General features: G+C 43.5%; 1 protein-coding gene across 1 annotated transcript in view; it reads right to left on the bottom strand.

Annotated features, from left to right (window-relative positions):
- Positions 1–1245: 1245 nt before the first annotated feature.
- LOC129329185 (zinc finger protein 850-like) overlaps positions 1246–26231 on the bottom strand; it is a 37030-nt gene continuing 12044 nt past the window's right edge. Inside the window, exons 5-7 of the mRNA XM_054978636.1 lie at positions 17549–18604; positions 14976–14981; positions 1246–2493 (exon numbers count right to left, since the gene is read on the bottom strand). Coding sequence (XP_054834611.1) covers positions 1322–2493; positions 14976–14981; positions 17549–18604 — 2234 coding nt within the window. The 3' untranslated portion in view covers positions 1246–1321. The remainder of the gene's footprint in view (positions 2494–14975; positions 14982–17548; positions 18605–26231) is intronic.

Genomic DNA, 26231 nt, shown 5'->3' with positions numbered 1-26231 from the left:
GCTGGTTTCCTGCTCTGGAAATGTTTAAAGAAATGCTTATTGTTTGTCTTAATAATAATAATAACTGCACTTATATACTGATCTTCTAGGCAGATGAGTGCCCTACTCAGAGCCGTAAACAAAGTCAATGTTCGATGTATTGTCGAAGGCTTTCACGGCCGGAGAACGATGGTTGTTGTGGGTTTTCCGGGCTGTACTGCCGTGGTCTTGGCATTGTAGTTCCTGACGTTTCGCCAGCAGCTGTGGCTGGCATCTTCAGAGGTGTAGCACCAAAAGACAGAGATCTCTCAGTGTCACAGTGTGGAAAAGATCTGTGACACTGTGACACTGAGAGATCTCTGTCTTTTGGTGCTACACCTCTGAAGATGCCAGCCACAGCTGCTGGCGAAACGTCAGGAACTACAATGCCAAGACCACGGCAATACAGCCTGGAAAACCCACAACAACCAAAGTCAATGTTGTAATCCCCATAATACAGCTAGGGAACTGGTACTGAGAGGAGTGGCTTACCCAAGGCCATCTACTGAGGTTATGGAAGCAGTGGGATTTGAATGCTGATTTGCAACCCAACCGCTTAGTCTCTATGCCACAGCAGCAATCCATTCCTCAAATTCAACAGAGAAGCTATTCAAAACACTTGTGTGTCCCCTGAATATCGCTAGTGTTTTGCTTCAAGTTTCTGCTAGTCAGTTACATATTCACAGGAACATGATGATATGATGATGATTTATTCAATTTATAGTCCGCTCTTCCTGCGAACGGGCTTAGGGCGGATTACAACATACAAATAAAAATACATCAATAAAACAGTAACATCAGATAATCAGAAGAACTAGATTCAGCGGCATAAAACAAGCTCTACACCAAGTTCCTTGTATCCCAGGACTGGATTCTCTTCACCCTTCCCTGCAATCCATAAGGAGAAGAGAGGGGGCCGAGACGTGAGTTGGTGCGCAATTAGTCACCATTCCTACACAGGGCAAATGACCCATATTGCCCCCCACTAGTAGGAGACAGGCAGGGAGGCTAATCGGTGGATCTGAATACTGGCCTCAACCATATGCCTGATGGAACATCTCTGTCTTACAGGCCCACCAAAAGGACACAAGGTCTTGGCGGGCCCGAGTATCCTCCGACAGAGAGTTCCACCAGGTTGGGGCCAGGACTGAAAACGCCCTGATCAAGAACAAGCCTCTCTTACAAATCAAAAGATCGATATAGCTTTTATAACATGAATATCTGATAGGAAGATCTATATAGCTATATATTAGGAGTATCAGAGACTGTAGCAGATATGACTCTGCTGTGATTCAGAACAGCTTCATTTACATGGTTTCTCCCTTGCGTGAACCTTTTGATGTGCAGAAAAGTTTGATCTCCAGCTGAAGCTCTTTCCACACACTGTGCACTGATATGGTTTCTCTCCAGTGTGAATCTTTTCATGAGAAGTAAGGCCTGAGTTTTGATGGAAGCTTTTTCCACACTCTAAGCATTTGTATGGTTTCTCTCCAGTGTGAATCCTTTGGTGAAGAGTGAGGTTACTGCTATGACGGAATCTTTTTCCACATTCCAAACATTTATATGGTTTCTCTCCAGTGTGCACCCTTTCATGAGAAGTAAGGCCTGAAGTGTGACTGAAACTCTTTCCACACTGTAAACATTTATATGGTTTCTCTCCTGTATGAATCTTTTGGTGTGTAGTAAGGCCTGAGCTCTGGTGGAAGCTCTTTCCACACTGTAAACATTTATATGGTTTCTCCCCTGTGTGAATCCTTTGATGTGCAGTAAGGCCTGAGCTCTGTTGGAAGCTCTTTCCACACTCCAAACACTTATATGGTTTCTCCCCAGTATGAATCCTTTGGTGTACAGCAAGATATGAGCTATCTCTGAAGCTCTTTCCACACTGCAAGCATTTATACGGTTTCTCCCCTACATGAATTGTTTGATGTGAAGTAAGATGGATCTTCTGACTGAAGTTCTTTCCACACTGCAAGCAGTTATATGGTTTCTCCCCTGTGTGAATCCTTTTATGTATAGCTAGCTTTCTGCTCTCTCCAAAGCTCTTCCCGCACTCCAAACATTTATATGGTTTCTCACCAGTGTGAATCCTCTGGTGAAAAGTAAGGTTACTGCTATGACGGAAACTTTTTCCACACTCTGAGCATTGGTATGGTTTCTCCATGGTGTGGGTTCTCTGATGAGAGGCAAGACCTGAGCTCTGGTGGAAGCTCTTTCCACACTCAGAGCATTTATATGGTTTCTCTCCAGTGTGAATCCTTTGGTGAAGAATAAGATTACTGCTATGACGGTAGCTCTTTCCACACTCCAAACACTTATATGGTTTCTCCCCAGTGTGAACCATTTCATGAGAAGAAAGACCTGAGGTTTGACTGAAACTCTTTCCACACTGTAAACATTTATATGGTTTCTCTCCTGTGTGAATTCTTTGATGTAAAGTAAGGGTTGAAGGGCGACAGAAGCTTTTCCCACACTCTGAGCATTTAAAAGTTTTCTCTATGTTGTGAACTCTTTGCTGTCTCTTAAGACTAGTGTTGCAGTCAGACTTTTGCTCACCAGGAGGACACTTATTCATCCTTGGAAAAGCAATGAATGTATTCTGCTGCTTCTGGTTTCCTTCCTTCTTCAGTCTGCCTCGATTTGCAGCTGCTTCTTCAACTTCCATATCCTTGTCTTTTCCCACATTTGTTGCATTTGATTCCACCTCATCTCCTGCAGGAATACAAAGAGAAACCCAATAAATCCCCTCATCTCATAGCAGGAACAGTCATAAGTGAACAATTCTTACTCTGATAAACCTTGAGAAACCTCTACAACCTCTAACTATATGGTATCTGGGAAGAGGGACAGACATGAATCCCTGACATAGAGGGTCCTTTTTAGGATTCTTTGTAACCTAGGCCCCATTTGGCTTTGTGAAACTGCTTAGGCATTCAGGCAATAGTTTGCATAAAAACTCTAGAAAGCTTGTCGAGATAAGGCTCAGCATTGGCAAGAAAGTTCTAGATAACACTTTCTCTGAGAAAACTGTCCTCCCTGGCCACCTTAATTGGCAGTAGGCAGGACTGTTCTGAGAGTAGTAAACTAGCCCATATATGCCTGACTGAGGTATTGACCCTTTGTATTCTACAGGCAACACTATAGAGTCCATTATCCCATTGCTTGGATCCTCCATGGGCTGGACACAATGCAGCGTAAAGCTTTCCTCTGCTGATTTGATTGTGTCTTTTCCCCTTGCATTCTAGGTGTGCATCTGGTATGTTATAATAAATACAACTCCTTCACAAGTGACACTTCTTTGAACCTGGGACCGGAGGCTGGTCCTCTAATTTAACACAAACGATCACCAATTTTTACTAGGAAGAACTGCTTTCCATGTAGGACAAGCTTCAAAGCAGAAGCTGTCCCTTCCCTTTCTGTCACATGGCCCCTATTTCCTCTGACAGTAGCTCAGTGAGTCTTGTACATCCACCTAAGTGTTAAAGATGAGAACTGCGTCTGCAGATACTGAAGACCATTCCTCTAGTAACAAAGATTCATTCACTCATCCTTTCTCATTCACACACCCATCAATACAGCAGCCTAGCTTAACAGCAGAGAAAGCCTTCAATATTGTCTCAAACCCCTCCAGTCAACCTAATGTAGTGTGAAAGCTCTGGAATTCAGAGAGCTTCAGATGTACTTTGATATTTAACATCCTATCAGGATACAAAACCCTCCTCTTTTTTACACTAGCAAGGAGCCCCATGGTATAACATAAGTATTTTATGATTATTCTTCATTTTATCTTCACAACTACCCTGAAAGGCTGAGGAAAATGTCTGGCCTATCATCTAATGAGCTTCATGGCAGATTTGGGACTTGAACCTGCGCCTGTCCAGTCTGCCACCTTAGCCCCTGCACCATGCTGCTCCGCTCTGTTGCCTAACAAGGACTTATCCTAACATTGGTAATGAAGTTTCCCCACAGCTTGCATTATGCCTCTTTCAACATTACACCACCTCCTACAATGAAGAATTCCTTGCAGGTTATACATGGTCTGTTTCTCTAACAAGAACATAAAAGAAAACTCACTCTCAGTTAGCTCTGTTGGTAAGCAAATCTTCTCTCGAGATCTTCGGAGGACATACTCTGGTGCATCTTCTGAGGCAAGGCCTTCCTGTGGAAATCTCTCCAGCTTGATCTCTGTCACCATCATGTCTTCTTTGGAACAGAAAAACTCCTTGATATGACAAGAAAGGGAAGCTAAAAAAGGAGAAATATTTCAGTCATGACTTAAATAAAATTGAACTCTCAATCCTAGCCAGAACCAGAGTCCATTTCAGATTATATACCCAAACATGAAGGGATTACATAAAGCCACAGAGGCAGAGTGATCCATATATTCCGGGCTGAACAAAATATAACCACAAATCTAGGACACTCAAGCTCCCTCCAAACAATTAAGGAAGTACCTATGGAGCTCTTCTCTTCTTCAAAGTCCTGGACAAACATTTCACCCACTTCCTCCAGCCAAGAGATGAGATCAGGTTTGGAGGTCCAAGACCCTTTTTGGAGGAAAAGCAACACAGAATGACTAAGTATTTCTCTGGGTATATGTTAAACTAGGATGGTCAGCAATGTAAACAATAATTCATTCTCCAGATATCTTTTTAAAAATGAAATTTGGGGAACAGAGGTAAGGAACAGATAGGGGTATCAACAAGAGAATTCTCAGGACACTGACAAAATCACTCAGGAGGATCCACCCACTAGCCAAGCACCTGCTTACCCAAAGAGGCCACATTCTCAAAGTTCTCAGTCATGACTTCCCTGTAAAGAGCTCTTTGGCCAGGGTCCAGTAAAGCCCACTCTTCCTCCGTGAAGTACACAGCCACCTCCTCAAAGGACACAGGGGCCTGGAAGGAGAAGGAGGTATTCATTATCAACAAATCCTGCTGGGAAATTTTATGTTCTCATGTATGAGAACATGTGGGAACAGGGAGTGGAGTTTACCATCTACCTTTCTTTGACATCCAGCATCAGCTGAAAGGCTCCTGTGACAAAGAGAGGGAGACCTCAGCCATTCCTTCCTCGTTGCCATGTCCTGGGGCTTCTGCAGAATAGCTGTTTCTATTCCTCTGCAAAGTTGTTGTGACCTGGATTCCATCAGTTATATTTTTCTGCTGCCTGTGAACAAGAGAAAAGCACAGGAAATACTTCTGTCCTAGATTTACAATTTGCCCGAGCCATCCATCCTCCAATTTGTCTTCTTCCAACAAGGGGCTCTTTCTCAACTAGGAGAGTCATTTAATTTGGAGGTAGGCTCCTTAGACTGGAGGAAGGGTTCAGACTTGAACCAAAAGGAAGGGTCAGGTGTAAATATTTTAATAAATACATAAGCTTTGCCCAATGTAGTGGTAGGATCCACCACCACCCATTTCAACTCCTCTGCCTACCGTTTAATGCTCAATGCATACCTTTCAGGATATGATATTCCAGTTTAGCTGCTTCCACAGCCACCTTACAAATACCTTTACAAAATATACACATTCACAGAAAATCTTACTGCCCACCAGGCCACGCATAACAGTCTGAAAGAACCTGGCCCCATTCTCATTCAGAGCCAGCACACTACAGTGGTAGAATGTCAGACCAGGATCTGTGAGAACCAGATTCGTATCCCTGGTCTGCCACGGAGGCTTGCTAGGTGACCTTGCAGCAGTGTCACACTTTCAGCCTGACCTATCTCACAGGGTTGTTGGAGGGATAAAATGGAGGAAAAGAATGATGTAAGCCACTTGGGGTTCCCTTTTGGGGAGAAAGTCTGGGTATAAATGAAGAAAAAATAATAAAACCCAGTTTCCCAAAGTTGTCTGCCTGGCATCGTAGCAGGAAGTTCTCTGGGAGGATCCTGCTTACTAACAGTGCCAGTTTGGTGTAGTTGTTAAGAGCACGGGACTCTAACCTGGAGAACTGGGTTTGATTCCCGGCTCCTCCGCTTGAAGCAAGCTGGGTGACCTTGGGTCAGTCACAGCTTCTTCTAGGAGCTCTCTCAGCCCCATCCACCTCACAGGGTGATTGTCATGAGGATAATAATAACACTCTTTGTAAACTGCTCTGAGTGGGTGTTAAGTTGTCCTGAAGGGCAATATATGAATGTTATTATTATATTATTATTATGGTGCTTATATACTGCTCTTCTAGACAGATTAGTGCCCCACTCAGAGCAGTAAACAAAGTCAATGGTGTTATTATCTGGCACTGAGAGGAGTGGCTTACCCACGACTACTTGATGAATTCACGGCAGTACTGGGATTGCTGATTTGTACCCCAGCCACTTAACCACTATGCTACAGCAGCTCTCCTTGCCCCCAGTCCTCCAGCCACCACTTTCTCCATCCCTGTGACAGCCATTTCTTCCTAAATGCCTTGCTGTAGTGAATAGCTAAGCAGTCTGAATAGCCCTAATTAGCCTGGTCTCTTCACAGCATGGCTACTAAGCAGGGTCAGGGGGGACCACCAAGGAAGACGGGGGCTGCTATGCTGAGGAAGGCAGTGGCAAACCACCTCTGCTCCCCTGTTCCCTTAACAACCGTTGAAGTATAACAACATCTTGTGTACAAAGAAGAAAGAGAAGGTCCTACAACAGAATATAGAAATGCAAAATGTTTTAAAAGCAGCGAACAAATTAAGTCAATACAATCAACTTCCAATAGACAAAGGAATAAGATTTGGGTTGCAGGAATCTGGTTTAACAGAATAATTCTCCTTGTCTCGTTAAGGCTTTTTAACTGCCCAATGTCAGGATTTATATCCTAACGCTGAGCGGCTTCAACGCCTTGATTCTGAGACCTATAAACAGAAGTCTCTCTTTTGAAGAGCCTGTCAATTATAGTACAAATGATTTATATGGATTCTCCTAGCTTTTACTCTCCCCACCATGACACACAGAGACTTCTCATTAAGAGTTTAATGTTTATTGTTTATTAAAATAAACTCTAATATTTTTAACAAAGTAAGATATCAAAATATAAAAGACTATTAAAACAGAATGGAACAATTACTAGACCACAGTTCCTACTCTCTATCCAAGGACCTTCCTGAACCATCACACTCAAAAATGTATAGCATGATGAAGTCTGAAGACATTCTCAGTTTTTCCAATGGAAAAATCAAGAAATTTTGGGCAACACTGGGAAAAACGTCTGATTTTCTCCCCATTTCGAATTAGTGAAATGAATGACAAGGTTTTACTCAAAAAGCGAAGTACAAAAATTATGTAAGGTAATCTACAGTATTACGATTTCTTTCTTCAGTGACCTCAAAAGGTCCAGAAATTTTACATCTCTATCCCTGGGTGCCAAAATAAACAATCAATGCAGGGAAAATAAAGTCCACATCTCTCTCCCCACCTGTAAGGATGACACTATGGTACTGCCCATGACCAAGGGAAATTTAGAAAAGGAGGAAAGCCAGCTGAGGCCCTTTGGAGGGTCAGCCTGCCTTGTGGAGATCTTGCTGTGGCTTGAGGCCTTCCAAGGCCTATCCCCACTTTGTCCTCCCTTAGAAGTTAGAGGCCCACAAGCCTGTGAGGGTCCCATTCGTTCTGAATCCTTGAATAGAGAGCTAGGAGACTGTTTTGATTTGCCTGGTTACTGAGTTGTGACTATAACAGTAGGAAGGTGGTAATTAGTATTTTGAAAGTGGAGGACCCCCAAGGACTAGAAGAGGCATCTCATTTTCCCTATTTTCTCCCTTTATCCTCCTGGCAGCCCCCATAGTTTCTTCAAGGGAAGACCTGTATAAAAGCAAAACACAAACAAGGAAGGATCACCCCTTTCCTTGCCCGAGACTGGCATTCTGCTGCCAGGGATTGTCATTCCAGACCTAGAGGATTCAGAGAACAATCCCCAAATGGGTGTCGCTGCCTTCCACACAGGGACAGGATTTTGCAGCAGCATCACAGCCCCAGTTCCCTGGCCTATCAGAACTTCTGCAATTTTTTTTTAAAAAATTGTTGTACTGTCAAAGGCTTTCACGGCCGGAGAACGATGGTTGTTGTGGGTTTTCCGGGCTGTATTGCCGTGGTCTTGGCATTGTAGTTCCTGACGTTTCGCCAGCAGCTGTGGCTGGCATCTTCAGAGGTATAGCACCAAAAGACAGAGATCTCTCAGTGTCACAGTGTGGAAAAGGTGTTGGCAGGTCATTAAGCACCAATCCATATGCAAAAGAAACTCCTCAGGATACAGTGAAGCCTCCCTCCATTAGCATTCCACACCCTGGGAAACTCTTACAGGATGACTCAGCTCAACCCCACCCCTCCTGAGTAGATATAAATGACCTGCCAACACCTTTTCCACACTGTGACACTGAGAGATCTCTGTCTTTTGGTGCTACACCTCTGAAGATGCCAGCCACAGCTGCTGGCGAAACATCAGGAACTACAATGCCAAGACCACGGCAATACAGCCCGGAAAACCCACAACAACCATCAAAAATATTGTTGTATCACTATACCATTGTAGTGATAGGTGCAGCAGGTTCTCTGAAATCCCAGCGTTCCTTTTAAAAAAAGTCTCTAGCCCCTTCCTTTAAGAGATGCCTTTTACCTTATATCTCTGTAAGGGAGAGGTTAGCCGTACTTGGCTTACTTGAGGGGGGCTAGAAAATGCAAATTTTCACACCCATGCGACAGCCATGGAGACTTTACTGTGATTGTTCCCAAAACCTTGGAGAAAAGCTGTGGAAACCACCAGAGGAGCACGAATGCACCACGGTGCTGGGGAGAAGCAGGGAAGGGGGGGGACCCACTTCTCAAAAGCACTGAACTCAGGGCCAGCAACCGGAGTGGAAGACCCCCAGAAGGCTGGCCCCCAGGGAAGAGGATTACAGCCTCATTCTAGTCCCAGGGAGTGTGTGCGTTTTTTGCGATCCATTCCTCGTTTTCTTGGCACCTCTGCAGGACTTCAATGCCATTCAAGTCCATTGGCCTGGCAGGCTACCCGGTCCGCCTTCGAGGAGTTCCCATTGTTTCCAAAGGGTCATTTTTATCGTTCGTTCTTATGCATCCCCTACGCAACCTTGCCAGAGAGGGAGCTGCGCTGAACACCCGCTCGAACCAAAGGGGCTGGAGGGCTTCAGGCAGTCGCCCTCCCTCCCAGGCCTGAATATTTTAACGAGCACAATAGGAGGGGAAGGCGCCGTATCAACGACTGGCTTCCGTGACCCCCCCCCCCCGGGCCCGCCGCTGCCACTCACCGTCCTCCTTCGGGGGCTGCTTGCAAACTTTGTTCTCAAGTCAACAGTCTCCAGCATAGGAAGAGCGCAGCAAGCCGCGCTGCTCCAAAGAAGACGGATGCATCCAAGCTTTCCTTGCCAGAGAAACAGGGACCGGTGTAAAAGCCGGAACGGAGCAGCCCGGAACGGCAGATCACTAAAGAAGCGGCCGGTCCTGTTGGATTGCTGCTGCGTTTAAATCGTTGCAAATTTACATGTATATACCCTATTACGCTGTTTATTGACATGTCTGGAAATTTAACTGTACTGACTCATGCTGTGTCTCACCTGCCTTGAGTCTCAGTAAGAAAGGCATGCGATAAACAACACAATAAATAAATAAGTTGAGAACTATATTTTATAAAAGAAAAAATTGCAGTATTATACTTTTATTAACCCCTTTCCAGCCACAGTGCATTGGAACAGACATTTTACAGATTTGCGTGTGTGCGTGTAGAAAACAGGGTATGTCGCCGGCACAGAAGGACAATACTCTGGAAACAAGGAAAGGATACTCTTTATATTTCATTACATTACCCAACCTTTTTTCCATGGAGGAACCCCTAATTTGCAAATACCAAGGAACCCCTACCTATGAAAACGTTTACAGGCCAGAAAAAGTTGATGGCAGGGAGTGCAATTCAATTATTACTAAATTATTGTCAAGAAAATTTATTTGTAAAGAGCTGCTGGGGTTGCCAACCTCCAGGCGGAGCCTTAAGATCTCTCAATTGTAACTGATCTCCAGGCTACAACAGTCAGTTCCTTTGGAGAAAATGGGTGCTTTGGAGGGTGGATTCTGGCATTATACCCTGTTGAATATACCCTGCCCTCCCCTCCCCAAACCCAACTTCCCCCAGGCTCCACACCCAAATCTCCAGGAATTTCCCAATCCATAGTTAGTAACCAAATTCACATATCATATAGGGCTAGATGGGGGTGATGCCCCAGAGAATCCATGTTCTGGTTCTCATTCCATTCAGTTTACTGTCTTGTGTCAAATCTGTTTACAGAAAACAGTTTTGGACCATGAAAGTGCCACATAATTTATGCCCCAGTGTTTGTTCTGGATACATTTTGGTTGGGTAATATGGGCTAATAAAAGTATAGTATTGAAAGGGTTTTTATTGTTCTCAAGTGTCTTTTATACTTCATACTATTTTTTTGCAGTAATATTAAATTGCCATTCCAAGCTGTTTTGTTCTATTTACACCTTCTTCATTAATATCCAAAGAGCCTTGCTGGCTTACCTAGGATTGGTGGGAACTACAGAAGGAGGGAGGCATCCAGCTGAAACAGCCCTGCCCAGCAGCTACTTCATGGGGGCACAGGTGTGCTGCACCTGCGGACATGAACATCCCCACAATGGCTTCGGGCCCTCACTCAGGTCTAGGGTGGGGCCAGCTCAGCTCTGCTCCATGGAGGATACAGCAGTGAGGGCCCTGATGTGCCATGAGTGTGAGAGCCTGGGAGGGGAGGCTGAAAAACTGAAAGGTTGGGGGGGGGGGGTCATAGAACAGGCAACGAGGCTGAAGTAGTGAGAGAGAGGAAGGATGGAAGAGTGGGAGGATGTGGAAGCAGAGACTGGAGAGCATTCCAGGAGAGGAAAGAGAGCCCAAAGACAGGCCTGAGTTTGGAAGCAAGAGCTCTGGCAACTCTAGTAGTTCGAGTGGACGTGACAAAAGACTATTCTATGTATTGCAAAGGTGTATGTATGTATCCTGTGACTAGCCATTAAAGGTGACCCTTTGACTGCAATTGGTCTCCGCGTTTTTTGATGGCAGGGAGCAGTGAATGTGCCACTGCCCCCTGAGGGGCCAATAACTTTCTCAATCACATCCTTCCAAACTGTAAGGTAGATTGTACCAATTTTTAAAAAATGATAATAAATACAGTAGAATAAAAACAAGCAGCGATATAAAGCCACAAGATGCTCATCAATCTTCTGAAAATTCTCCATTCTCTTCAATCAGCCAAAGAACAGGTTTCAAGCCTCAAAGGAAGGCCTTTCCAGAACTATATGATAAAGACCCTGCTCCTCGGCTCACATGGGGTTTGTACACGGAATTGGTCCACGTTGGCAGTGATTGGGTTTGTATGGGTTGTATGCGAGTCCTAAGCTGTGAATGCTTACAAGGTAAGACCCAGCAATTTGAACTGAGTCCGGAAGCTAACCAAGTTGCCACAAAATTGGGGTTCATTCAGCAAACTAGTTTCTGTCTGTGTGTGTGTGGGGGGGGATTCACCATGAAACAGCCAAGAGTGACTAGCCAAAAGTCACAGCAAGCTTTTTGACTGAGTAGGGATTTGAGTTTTCACCTCCCCGGCCTTCATCCAACAATTTAACTCAGGGTCCCCAACCTTTTTGGAATTCTGACGCAGATTGGTGGGTTCAATGACAAACAGACTGCTGCAGTTTAAGTGGACTGAAACAAAGCAGGGAAACCCCGGATAGTCAAAAGCTACAGGAAACAATACCGGGAATATACAGTCAAAATTTTTGGATTTTTATAATAATATATTGGTGCAAAATGTGCAAAAGTGCAAAGTGTCAACAATAAATACAATCTATAATAAATACAATCTATAATAAATACAAGGTAACAATTATACAAGGTAACAGTTGTTTGTCCGTGTTTTTGTAATGTTCATAAAGAAACGTCTGGGTGAGAGCTGCAGTAGAGCCTTCTTAGGAATGTAGGCAGACAGTCCCACAGAGGAGGGTGACCACAATCCAAATCAAATGAAAATATTGATGTGCCGACGGGATTATGCTTGCATATTATACCATGTCCGTTGCACTGAAATGGTGGTTCATGCCAGTAATGAAAATATCATGTGGTGAGCTGTTCTAATTGAAGACCATTAGGAAGGTGTACATCCAATAACTGTGCCCAGGAAGAAGTTGTGTATACGAAACGGGAATGGTATAATATGCAAGCATAATCCCGTTTGTTATAAAAATCCAAAAATTTTGACTGTATATTCCCGGTATTGTTTCCTGTAGCAGTTTAAGTGGAGCCAACAAAAAAACCACTCCCACAGACAGCGGCAGCAACAACAAAATGTGAGAGAGCGAAGCTATTCATAATAATTACTGTAGTTCTTCAGCATTTCAGGTGGAAACTCTGTTTAACAGGAAGTCTTTTAATCTGCACAGCTAATCAAATTCCCGATGGCCAAATAAAAATCTTGTAGAACTAAAGCCGCACCTGGCCCCACCCACTTTCTACAAACACGTGGCAGGCACCAGATAAGGTGTTGGCACACGCCATAGCTCTCTCAGGCACCACACTGGGTATCCCTGCTCTAACCACTATAACACATTCTCATTCTCGCGTTCCCTCACCTGTGACTTTTAGTGCTGGCCTTAACTGTTTTTATTCTCTAACATACTCAGAATCACGTGTATACCAGTTATCTCAGTATTAATAAAAGACATCACAGCATGAACATATTTAGTGTTTTATTTTGGAAATACAAAAAAGGATTTATAAAACAATTGTACCTCATATTTGAAATGCTTCTTGGTACAAATATGTCCTCATACTTAGAATACATTGTTTAATGAAGTATTACCTGGGTTTAGGAATGATCTAGTACAAGCATATTGGGAGAGGAGGCAAACTGAGGTAGAAACAATGGAAGGGACAGAGTATCCCTCTGGAAATCCTCTGCCTAACACCCACAAACATACAAGGCAAACTAGAAGCTTACAGCCCCCAAACTGGCTGGTTAAGTCAAATCTATATATGTGAAATTACCTCAGTGCCCTTTCTCCACTGGCCATTCCCTCAAATCAATGCCTACATTTCCCTCAGATTCCTATTTCTCAACATCTTTCCCAGGATCTCTATGAGATTTTAGTCCCAGAAAAACTAGCAGCTTTCCCTGCTCTCACAGACACTTTGTCTTTTGAACTGAAGAAATCTTCATGATCTTTCTGTACCATCATATCTGTTCAGTTGTCAGAGGCTTCACTGCCACAAGCCCAATACAACGCATATATCTAATTAAACAGGTGCTGCCACCACACTCATGGTCATTCCATTCTTTGACCCCCTGAGTTTCATCTGCAAATTCCTCCTTAATTGCCCTTTCAGCTCCTTTCCATGGCAAGTCCTTTCTTAAGCTCCACTCACTTCAAGGGCCTTCCTCTGTTTGCCTTCAAAGGAGAGGGCAAGAGTCAAACCTCAGAAGGCGAAAGGCACAGTCAGATACTCAGCTGAACCTGTAATCTTCTACCCAGGAAGCCTTTCACAAGCCCTAGGCTTACAAAGAGCGGCAAGCAAGAAGCAGGAAGATATCGCAGGGAATGAGGAAGGGGTAACCTTGGGAGAAATGCTCAAGAGAAATGCTGCCTCTAATGTTCTTTTTCTTTCCTTGGCATGGGGACATTACTGTATATGGGGAGAGACCAGATTTCCATGCATTTACCTGGCTATTCCATTTCGGTGTTCACATGAACAAAGTGCTAACAGCAAGGGGTTACAAAGAAGGACCTATCTCAATTTCTAGGGGTGCAGTTTCCAAAGCCTGAGGGTAAACTGAAACAGGAAAAACATTTCAGGTAATTAAAAGGTTTATTGAGCCACAGCAAATGCAAGATACGTGAAGTACCAAAATAATAAAACAAACAGTGGCATTGAATAAAATGACATAAAAGGAAAAAATGTAAGAACGTACAAAGTGAACCCAGAATGCAACACACACTAACAGAGGACAGAGACAGGATTCACAGCACTACTTTAGGTTTCCTTTGGACCACAACCCCCTTGCCATATTACAAACAGTATTTTAAATAACAACATTTGATTTATATACTGCCCTTCAGGACAACTTAATGCCCACTCAAAGCGGTTTACAAAGTGTGTTATTTATTAACCTCACAATAAGGTGGGTGGGGCTGAGAGAGCTCCAAGAAGCTGTGACTGACCCAAGGTCACCCAGCTGGCTTCATGCAGATAAGTGGGGAATCAAACCCGGCTCTCCAGATTAGAGTCCTACTGCTCTTAACCACACCACATTGGTCATTCTTGATTTGCCTTCTGAACGGCTGGCAATTCTAATCAGACCCTTCATGTTCCATTTTGCACTATACAAGGATATCAATGCTGCCTTCTAGTTATTTTATTTATTTAGAAAATTTCTATGCAGCCTCTTCAGGAAACCTGGCAGACAGTAGTAGGAGCAGTGGGTGGCAGAGGCTATCACAGCCACCTGCCCTGACAGATTTACAAGCGCGTTTGTTGTAGGTAAATGTGTTTGCATGCGCACCCCAGAGTATACAAATGTAAGAGAGGAATGCTGGCAATTGCAAACAAATGCTTCACCATAAAGCACTGGAGTGACCTCTAGTGACATATAAAAGGATTACAAGAGGGCATCCAAATATACTTAAGTGAGGGGAAAGTGTCCACAGATGGATAAAGGCTCTCTCTAAGGATCAAACACACCAGCGCAGTAACCTGGGACACAATTGGAAAACAATCACATAGACAGCTTTTTGTCAATAAATTTCTCTTAATGAGTGGTCTGTTGTGCTCACAGCTTTCATAAAATTAATCTCATCTACGTATTCTTGTGTTGACTGGGGAAGGCAATGGCGAACTACCCCGTAAAAAGTCTGCCAAGAAAACATCACACGATGCCCCTGCCATGGGTCAGTAATGACTCAGTGCTTGCACAGGGGACTCTACCTTTACCTTACCTATGTATTCTTGTATTATGAAGCAGGGCCCTTTCAAGTAAAGTCTTTTTTTCTGCACGCTAAGAGTTTGCACACATTCCTTTCCAGAGTGGCTTTTCCAAATGTATGCAAAACTTCCATATAATGGTCTGTGGAGCATTTCCTTCAAATGAGATGCTAGAACAAAAAGCAAACAGAAAATGTTTTTCCAGTGCAAAACAATTCACAATTTGAAATATAATTCACTGAAATTCTACACAAGGTGATTAACCATTCTCCTTGCTGTAACAGCCCAACAATCCTTGTTTTTTTTTCTTTTGTATACTTCAGAGTTTCTTCATGAGTTCATACCGCTAAACTGCAAGTTATAAAGAGCTCGGATATTAGCTGAAGCTTTATATTTTACCTTGTATAAAACTTTTACCCCCCCCTACCAAAAAAAACGGAAAACAACTTAAGACACTCCCCACAAGAGGTGACCAAATATAAAATACAATCCAAATTTTGAAAATGTAGCAGTATATCCCTGCTCCACAATATTATTAAAAAAGTGCAAATCAAGTCCTATTCCTACATGGCCCCTCCATGTCATATGCAGAGACCCTCAGTATTAACCAGGGTTTAATCTGTGCCCAGAAATTACAAAGGAAAGGGGGAAAGGTCTGTGTGCATGTGCAGAATGTATGTCTCTCACAACTAACTACAGTTTGTTCTCATCCACCTGTTCCCACAGGACATAGCTTCTAGAGGCAGCTTGCGTAGGGCCCAGGAACCTTTTCAGAATTTAAGCAACACTCTCTCAACCACAGCGGTTTTTATTTCGATGTAAATGTTCTCACACACACACACTCTCCACTTTCAGTTTCCCCCCAAACTGGGATTAAAGTTCAAGGGCAGCTTCAAGGATGACGAGAGCATCAGCATCGGAGTCTATAGCTTTTGAATAAGCTTCATAGCCTCCTTTAATTTCTGACCACTGACTCTTCCACTCTTCCAAATCTTTTGGTTTGCAGAGGACTTAGGCAGGAATGGTGAAGTTTTGCCTCTCAGTTTGTGCAGGGCCCAGAGAGAAACTCACACAGCTTTTCATTAAAGTACAGTGCAAAATTAAACAGGACCTTGCCCACTAACCAGAATCCAGTGTGTGCCAAAGCACATAGGAAATGGGGCTTGTGGTGAAAAAGGAATCATTCTCAAAACGGACAACTTAGAGGAGACTTTTGTGCTAGGTGCCTGTGGAAGGGTAGGGGGGCATCAAAGAAGTGTGATACTGAAACACAAAGAGTTTCACAGGGAAGAAACCTGAAAAATCTGGGTTACCTTTGAAAGCAGCTTTTCCCTTTCTGTTCTGAATTCCTACACTAGCAGACCCTGGGTGGTCTTAATGATTCCTCCAGCCAGGGAGTGACGAATACAGACTTGAAGAGTATGTAGATTTCGAGGTAGTAGCAGCTTGGCTGAATACTTCCCACACATTTTTTCCCCCTTTTCCTTCATGTTCAGATCATAGGTATCCAGGTTAGGGGGGAACTGAGAAAAAAAATCTTTTTATTTCATGGCAGTCCACTGCAAGAGGATCCCTCCTTACTACCTTTCCTCCAGCCACGAAATCCTGACACCAAGGTCAATTTTAAAACCGCCAGTAGTGACCAGCTGCCTAGATTTTTACAACCTAGCAAATAAAATTCCTGTGGATTACACTGAAGTATTAATACTTTAAGTAAACACTTAAGAGTGGGCAAACTCTATTGAGCACACTGGGACTTCTGAGGAAGGATGCATAAAATCACGCCCCACAAAGGTTTCTTACCTGCATGTGTTCTTCATAGTTACAGGTTCCCTCCAGTGCGTGAACCCTCTCAAGGCCCACAAGGTGTTTTTCTTGAGGAAAAAATTGTCCATTCTCTGAATATTCACAGAATTTCCTCCCCACATGAATTTTCTGGTGGTTCAGAAGGTATGAACGGCGGGTAAAACATTTGCCACATTCCACACATTTGTAGGGTCTCTCTCCTGTGTGGACTCTCTGATGGATCAGAAGGTATGAGGGTTGAGCAAAGTATTTTCCACACTCGCTGCATCCATAGGACTTCTCCCCTGTGTGGAGTCTCTGATGGCTCACAAGAGTTGACTGTTGAGAAAAACACTTTCCACAATCAAGGCATTTATACGGCTTCTCTCCTGTGTGGACCCTCAAGTGCATGATGAGGTTTGAATGTTGAGGAAAACATTTCCCACACTCTGGGCATCAATAGGGTCTCTCTCCTGTGTGGGCTCTCCTGTGTTTCACAAGGCCTGATTTGTACGCAAAACATTTGCCACACTCCAAGCATTTGTAGGGTGTCTCTCCTGTGTGAACTTTCTGGTGGGCCACAAGGTATGACTGGTAAGGAAAACACTTTCCACACTCCACACAAGTGTAGGGTTTCTCTTGGTTGTGGAGCCTCTGGTGAATCTTGAGGTATGACTGATGAGGAAAACATTTTCCACATTCCAGGCAATTATAGGGTTTCTCTCCTCTGCGAACTCTCTGGTGCGTCACAAGATATGAGAGGCGAGTGAAACATTTTCCACAATCCAAACACTTGTAGGGCTTCTCCCCAGTGTGTGTTCTCTTATGTTTCACGAGGCCTGAGTTGTCAATAAAACATTTCCCACACTCTAGACATTTATATGGCTTCTCTCCTGTGTGGACTCTCTTGTGTTTCACAAGACCAGAGCTGTCAGCAAAACATTTCCCACACTCCAGGCATTTGTAGGATTTTTCCTGAGTGTGGAGTTTCTGATGGGTCTTAAGGTATGATTGGTGAGGGAAACATTTCTCACATTCTGGGCATTTATAAGGCTTTTCTCCTGTGTGGGCTCTTTCATGTGTCATAAGGTATGACTGGCAGGTAAAACATTTCCCACACTCCAGGCATTTATAGGGCTTTTCTCCTGTGTGGACTCTCTGGTGGGTTCCAAGCCCTGAGTTGTCAGCAAAACATTTCCCACACTTGAGGCATTTGTAGGGTTTCTTTCCCTTATGGACTCTCTGGTGTTTCACAAGGCTTGCATGTTGAGTAAAACATTTCCCACAGTCAGGGCATTTATAGGGCTTCTCTCCTGTGTGGACTATATGGTGCCTCATAAGGACTGAGCGTTGAGCAAAACACTTCCCACACTGCATACATTTATGAGGTTTCTCTCCTGTATGGAGCCTCTGATGGCTCACAAGGCCTGAGCGTTGAACAAAACACTTCCCACAATCTGCACACCGATAGGGTTTTTCTCCTGTGTGGAGTCTTTGATGGCTAACAAGGGTTGACTGTTGGGAAAAACATTTCCCACAATCCAGGCATTTGTACAACTTCTCTCCCATGTGAAGTCTCTGGTGGCTTATAAGACTAGATTGTTGAGAAAAACACTTCCCACATTTTAAACATGTATAAGGCTTCTCTCCCGTATGGACTCGCTTGTGTTTCAAAAAGGCTGAAGGATCAGTAAAACATTTCCCACACACTAGGCATTCGTAAGGTTTCTCTCCTCTATGAACTCTCTGGTGCGTCACCAGGACAGACTGACGAGTAAAACATTTCCCACACTCCAAGCATTTAAAGGGCTTCTCTCCTGTGTGCACCCTCTGGTGGGTCACCAGAACTGAATGGTGGGCAAAACATTTCCCACATTCTACACATGTGAAAGGTTTCTCTCGGCTGTGGACCCCCTTGTGTTTCAGAAATGGTAGCTGCTGACAAAAATATTTTCCATATTCAAGGCACTCATACAGGTTCTCTACAGTGTGAATTTGCTGGTGTGCTTCCAGTCTGTTAGTAAAACATTGCCCGGACTCCAGGTATGAATTACTTTTCCTCCAATCACCTGCAGAAAAAAACAAAAAAGCAAACAGAAATAGGATTTATTCCCAATGGCAACACCATAGCCAGGCTTAGGTCCTGGCTCACTGTCTGGAGATGGGAGGCAAAAGTAGGCTGTAGCTTTGCAGCTGAAGTATATATTACTATAAGACAATTCAGTCCAGAATCTAAGATTATCAAACTGCACCAGTGTTCATGCAAAGTCCCCAACAAAAACACCTGTGTCAAGGAAAGAAGAACAACAGGATTATACCATTTGTTGCATATGTGGAGGAATGGGACTAAAAGTACATACTTCATTTTTTGAGCACCAACCATGAATTTTGTACTTCAGGTAATTCAAACCTGCGTACATAAACAGTCTCATAAAATCCAGGTAAGCAACTGTGTTGGTCTACATTAGAACAACAGGATTTGAGTCCAGTGGCACCTTAGAGACCAACAAGATTTTCAGGATACAATCTTTTGAGAGTCAAATCTTTGGTGTCTCAAGAAGGGAGCTCTGACTCTCAAAAGCTTATAACATGGCAGTCTTGTTGGTCTCTTAAGGTGCCACTGGACTCACATCCTGCTGTCATAAAATCCAGCAATCAAGGAAACATTTTAGCTACAACAGCCATCTGAACTGAGTCTCTTATGGAAATTTTATACAATGCAGAGCTGAAAGGATCATTAAAAGGATTACTTCCAATGGGAGCTGTCATCTGCTTCTGCTCTGTCCATATGATCTCATCTACATGACATCACACGTTCTCTTCTCTCACCCTCACCCTCCCTCCCGGCCCTGATGAACTAATCACTTGGTACGCTTCCTAGTACCATGAAAGACACAAAAGGCAGCAAGGAGAATGTGGTAACTGGGCAAAGAACTAACTGAGAACCAACTCCCCAAATACCTTTTAGGATACTGCAGGGGATGAGATGCATCCCATGGAAGATTTCCACACGTGTAACAATCCTTGCACAAGCAGAACTGCTTAAAATTACTCCTCACTGTTTGCTTGTACTAAGTAAAAACTATTGTATCCCCACTGTCTTTTCCATGTGCTCTGAAAACAGCACATGGTATTTCTTCTGATACAATTTCAAAAGCAATGAAATGTGAATCGCCTGTTGAACATTCTAGTGTACCATATGCATATTGGCATATTAAACATGTCCTGAACATTCCCATACTCCATAGGCATATTGTTATTTCGTCAAAAATTATGTGTTGCTACTGCCATCACACTACTGCTTGTGCAAACAGAACTGAGCGTACTAAGTACATTTTCCTTTCTGCTCACATCTTGCTGAATCTAAGCCGGTATACGTAAGGGGCTGTTATTACTGTAAACTGTTTTGGGAACCATGTTTGGCTGCAAAGGGGAAAACACAATCAACCACAGAAGAAATCAGAGGTAATGAAGAAATCACTAAGTCCTTTGGGAATTTTTTAAAACTAAGAATTCAAAAGGATTGAAAGTGGCAGAACAATAACAAATGTGCAAGCCTTTTTTTTAAAAAAAATTGCTTTTCCATGCTTTTCCATACTTTTATATGCACCACAGAAAGATATGCTGCAGAATTAGAGTCACCTTGCAGTCTGGGCTCTGGCCTCCTTCTGAAACAAATCAGGGAATTCAGAAAGGGGAAAGTGGACAACCAATTTAAGAAAGAAAAGCTGAAGATAAAGAAGATGACTTGCTGCTCACCCCAGAAAGAGGAGGCCTGATAGATGGACTTTAATGAAGGGCCCCGCGTCCAAAGCCGGGGGCAGGAAAACAATCATTTATTTACTTCGTTTATACCCCGCCCATCTCCCCAATGGGGACCTAAAGTGGCTTGCATTTTGCTGTCACAAGAACCATCCGAGATTAGTCTGTTCTAGCACCAGAAGGAGGCTTTAAAAGCAAGGTGACCAGTTCTAGGGACTCAGCCATACACATTCACTCTTTTCCTGTTTCTTCATCTGCACCCTGTTTCATTATTTTCTGGAACAGTTGCAGCAATGAGAAAAGGTAAAGAGATGTTGTGGCTGAGTTCATACATTATTTTTTATGTATTTTAAAATGTGTATCTTCCCCAGCATGGTTGCTGACATCTTCTCTTAGAGCCAAACTACAAGTGATGCCTGACACAGGTTGGACACTTGTCAGCTTCCCTCAAGTTTTGATGGGAAATGTAGGCGTCCTGGTCTTGCAGCTTGGCTCTCCAACTGCTGTCCAACTATCTGCTGTCCGACTTTTCAACTATCACTTGTCCAACATTCCGCCAAGCTGCCTACATTTCCCATCAAAACTTGAGGGAAGCTGACCAGTGACCAACCTGTGTCAGGCGTCACTTGTAGTTTGGCTCTTAGTAAAGCAACCCTGTAGAAAATAAAAGGTCAATTAATTTAGCAACAATTACTGATTCGAAGGCCCAGACACTCCCCAGAATGGCTTTTAACAACTTGCTTATCCTACACTCTTACCTGCACAAGAGATCTCTGTGCTGTCTAAGTCTTGAGATTCTGGTACCCATGGCTCTTCTCCATGCTCCAGCTTGCAAATTAGGTCAGGCTTAGAGACGATGCATCCTTGTCAAGAAAGAACAGAGCATGTTAGGAATAACTGGGTCAAACTCCCTAAATGGCACAAGAAAGAAAATATCCTATATTCTCACCAAATATCCAGAAAGGGGTTTTTACATTACACTGCTTTTACACTGTGCAATGGGTCCAATTGCCAAAACAACCCAAAGAACATACACATCTGGAGCAATACATCTGTCAAGGGAGTGCATACAGAGTGCATGGATAGCTAAATTAATCAATAAATTCACCTCAACATTTTTATTATCAGGGCTTTTTTTCAGCAGGAACGCAGTGGAACGGAGTTCCGGAACCTCTTGAAAATGGACACATGGCTGGTGGCCCCGCCCCCTGATCTCCAGACAGAGGGGAGTTTAGCTTGCCCTCCGCGCCGCTCGGCGGTGCAGAGGGCAATCTAAACTCCCCTCTGTCTGGAGATCGGGGGCGCGGCCACCAGTCATGTGACCATTTTCTCTGAGGGCAACCCACTCTTTTCCGAGAAAAAAGCCCTGTTTATTATTATTCATGTCCAAATTCTCCAAGAGATGAGTTGAGAAGTACAACAAGGTTTTATTTCCTCAGGACAAGAATGGGAGTCTTCTACGGTCTTTGTAATATTTGTTTTATTGACAAATCTACAAGCAAATAGATTCTTATAGCAGTCAGCAAAATTGGTGATCCTACCTTAGATTGACAAGTATGGACCCCCCCCCCCACAATCCCCCAGATTGCTTCCAGCTATACTGTAATTCTCTAATTTTCTCTGTCCACATTGAGATGATAAAGCTGCTTTTAGCTGCCTCTTGTTCCTTCTCCAAAACTCTGATGCATCTTATGTGCCCAAGGCTGAAGAAAAAAAGTTAGGACCCTAAAATTAATTAAAGTTCTTTTATTATGTCCCAGATCAACCCTCAAGCAGACGAATGCTCATGGGACGAAAAGCAACTAGAATACATGCATAGACACAACATTTTAAACTTTGTGACAATGAGCTCTTAGGACAAGAATGAAAGCAATTAACATATATAATTTCCTAAACATGCCCTAATCAAGATTGGCATACTGAAATGTTTCAGCAGAAAGTTTCCAAATCAGGTCACATACACACAGGTTACTTATCTCATCCAAGAGGAGACTGAGGAGGCAGAGGTTGGAAGAGCAATACGGCCCAGTGGTATAGCATCTGCTTTGCATGCACAAGGCCCCAAGCTCAATCCCCAGCATCTCCAAGCAAAAGGATCAAGGACAAATGATATTATATGAAGGACCTCTACCTAAATCCCTGGAGAACCACTGCACATAAGAATATATGATTCTTGCTCAACCAAGACTCAGTACACATCAGCTTCATGTAAACAGAACTGAGCCAGTGAATTAGCTATGGGGAAGACCAAAGCAACACCACCATTAGTGAATTATCAACTGTGGACTGGCTTTGACTATGGCTCCATCCCCACCTTTTTCAGGTACAGCACAAAAGGTGTGCCTTTCAAATTCCTTTCTCCAGCAGGAGAGCTAGCATTAAAGCATTCACCTAGGGCCCTCTAATTAGGCAGCCTTGTACATGGATTTATGTTGAAAAGAGTGTGAAATGTTCAAACTGGCAGACGGAAGAGACAGTTGAATGGTCTTTCCCCTCAGAACTGAGTCAGCATGTAACAGTTTCAAGTGAAAGTTTTTATTTCAGCAACTCTGAAGACTAAGGCATAAAGTTCAGTCTGCTTTTTGTGGAAGAAAGAGATCGTGGGAATGAATAAAAGTTAGGATTGCTAGCTCCAGGTTGGGAAATTCCTGGAGCTTTGGATGGTGGAGCCTGGAGAAGGTGGGATCTGCAGAGGCAAGGGCCCTCAGTGGGGTAGAATGCTACAGAGTCCACCCTCTAAAGCAGCCATTTTCTTTAGGGGAACTGATCTCTTTGGCCTGAAAATCAGTTGTAATGTCAGATCTCCAGCTACCAACTGAAAACTGGCAAACCTAGCAAAAGTAGTATCACCTCAGAAGAAATGAATCATCCAATAAATTATTCATCCAATAAATTATTCAACCAATAAATTCTTAGTGAAACATCTGAAGAATATGTTGCCAGAATAATTTTTAAAAAATATTTATTTATTTACATTACCTTCCTCACGAGGCAATCGCTCTGAAAGAGGCCACATCTTGAACTTAAATCTTTTGTACTGAGCCTTTGAGACAAGGCTTTCTTTTGGAATTGGAAATTTGGCCTGAACCATAGTCTGATCATAGCTACTGAAGGCAAGGGTGAATATGGCCCAAACACATCACAGAAAGGGGGGACCCGTTAAAATGGTCTGCCCACAAAGGCTCATGGATCTCTCCTGGATTCCAAAACGTTCTGGGGGGTTTTAGAATTCCAAACGTGCTCTGTGGAGGCTGCAGTGGTAACTTGGAGCGTGAAGCTCATTGAAGCCATTCACAAGATTGCTTCTCGTGGACCTCTCCCATTCTTGGGACAGAAGTCAGCCTCATGTTTTATCATAGGGCTGGGTGACCTAAAGAGGGCTGGAAGATGTGTAGAAAGACACTGTTGGAAAAACGGCACTAAATCTGATACAGCCTATTATAAGAAGAAGTGGCAGTGATAGTGGCAAAGAAACATTATTTCTCTGCAATCGTGGCATCAGCTGGTTCATGATTATACCAATTATTTAAGGTATTCTACCTCCTAAATCTGAACCTTTACTGGCTCAAGAACAGACAATTGGCCGTGACACCTTTGCAAAGGTTTTTGCTGATAAAATTGCACAAATAACTGCCTCAGAGACTGAAGCAAGGAGCAGTTTTCTCATATCACCGCAACCAGTGCTGATGAGTCAGAAGAATTTTACCAGGTTCAACCCGATCAGGATATCCTCTGATACTGGCTATTAATCTTTTTGTTTTTCAGCTGTCATTTCTCCACAGCACTCTGGACTCTTCAAATAAAGTGGAGGAGAAATCCAAAACAACTAATCCTAAAATATGGAGTGGGGTATATACCCTGGAAGGCATAGGTTTGTTAAAATCTTTGACCAGTGAAGAGATAAGATTCTTACCCAATGAGGCGACATGCCCATAATTTTCCACCATGACATCCTTGTACAACGCTCTCTGATCTGAGTCCAGAAGACCCCATTGCGACTTTGAGAAATACACAGCCACATCTTCAAAAGGCACCGGCCTCTGAAAGAACAAAAACTCTATATTTATTTTCCAACTGTCTCCTATGAACACCATTCACCAAACACACTGTATGACTTCCCAGGTAAGAGAAAAGAGATCGTTTTCATCAACAGCAGCAGCCTTGCTCTTTACCATGACATTACATATAGAGATGCAAAGAAATCTATTTTTTTTTCCTGAGGGCCTTTTCTCCCCCAATTTTTTCAAGCCCTAGGGTTTTTCAACCCTAGTTTGCAGCTCTCTGTCTAATATTGGGAATATTTTGAATTTTGCGTGTAGACAACTCACAATGCAATCCTAAGAACACCTTCTGAGCAGTAAGCGGCACTATTCTTGAGTAAACCAGCTTTGGATGGCATTTCAGTGCAGGTTAAGGTTTGATTTATAAGTTTTATATATTGTTCTACCCCTTAGGGATGTTAATGAATAGTTTTTGTTGGCAGTGTTGTTTAATTAGAACAGTTTTTTGCACATTTGTGAGCTTTCCGTCCCTTAAAGTTCATTGCTGTTGGTTCCGTTTGTGCAACTACCAAGCAGGCAGCTTTAAAAAGGGATTAGACAGATTCATAGAGGACTGATCTACCAGTAGTGCTACAAACTATGGTGACAAAGAAAAGCTCTACATTCGGAGGCAGTAAATCTCTGAATCCCAGTGCCAGGAGGTGACATCAGGGTAACTGGTTGGCCACTGTGTGAGACTGGATGCTGGGCTAGATGGACCACTGGTCTGAACCAGCAGGGCGCTTCTTGTGTTTTTATGCTCATTTTCTCCTAAACAGTGATACTCAGTGGTTCAGAAGCCACGTAAGATTATCTGACATGCTTCTTGTGGCACCTACCTCATGGGTCCCAATATGGCACCTGCCTCATGGTCATAAAAGTGGGCAAGGGCCTTGCCTGGTGGGACTTGTGGCTGGCAGCTTGAAACTGCTGTCACCAGAGGAATGGGTATGCTGCCAGCCTCTCTGAAGTGCGTGTCTTATTGCAGGGATGTGGCTCTTTTGGTTGAGGGTGTGTAGCTCTGCGTGAACTGCAGATTGCTGACCTGAAAGAAGCTGGATACAGGCATTTTACGCACCCACCAGGAGTTTTGCTTTCTTAACTGCAGGCTCCACCTTGCAAAGGGAAAGCTAACTTTCAGCACTCTGCTGATTTCAATCCCTCTACTGCCACGAACTCAGCAGGGGTCGTTGGGTAAACCACTCCTCTCAGCCCCAACTCCCCAGCTGTATTGTGGGGATAATAACACTGACTTTGTTCACAGCTCTGAAGGGGGCACTAATCTGTTTAGAAAAGCATATATAATCCCAGTTATTATTTATTATTCTTTCATTCGGGGGGCTTTGACCTTTGCTGGATTGTGTAAATTACACTGTAATCCTAAACAAACGCCCTTCCCCCCCCCCGTCCTTTTCGGCGCATCTCCCTCCACCTTTCCCCGCACGCGCACATTCCCTCCCCTCATTCATTCGAAGAAGCCGCCGCCTTTTCTCCACGCCGGTTCTAAAGGCAAACAAAAGAGTCACTCCAAGTGCAAAATCAAAAAGAGTCCAGTAGCACCTTTAAGACTAACCAATTTTATTGTAGCATAAGCTTTCGAGAATCAAGTTCTCTTCGTCAGATGCCTGAGTGCGTTCCCCGGGAATGGGGAAAAAATGCACTCAAAGGAAAC

Source organism: Eublepharis macularius, chromosome 4, assembly GCF_028583425.1.
Source record: "Eublepharis macularius isolate TG4126 chromosome 4, MPM_Emac_v1.0, whole genome shotgun sequence".
Taxonomy (NCBI): domain Eukaryota; kingdom Metazoa; phylum Chordata; class Lepidosauria; order Squamata; family Eublepharidae; genus Eublepharis; species Eublepharis macularius.
The sequence above is the reverse complement of the archived record's forward strand: the minus strand, read 5'-3'. Positions and strand labels throughout refer to the sequence as shown.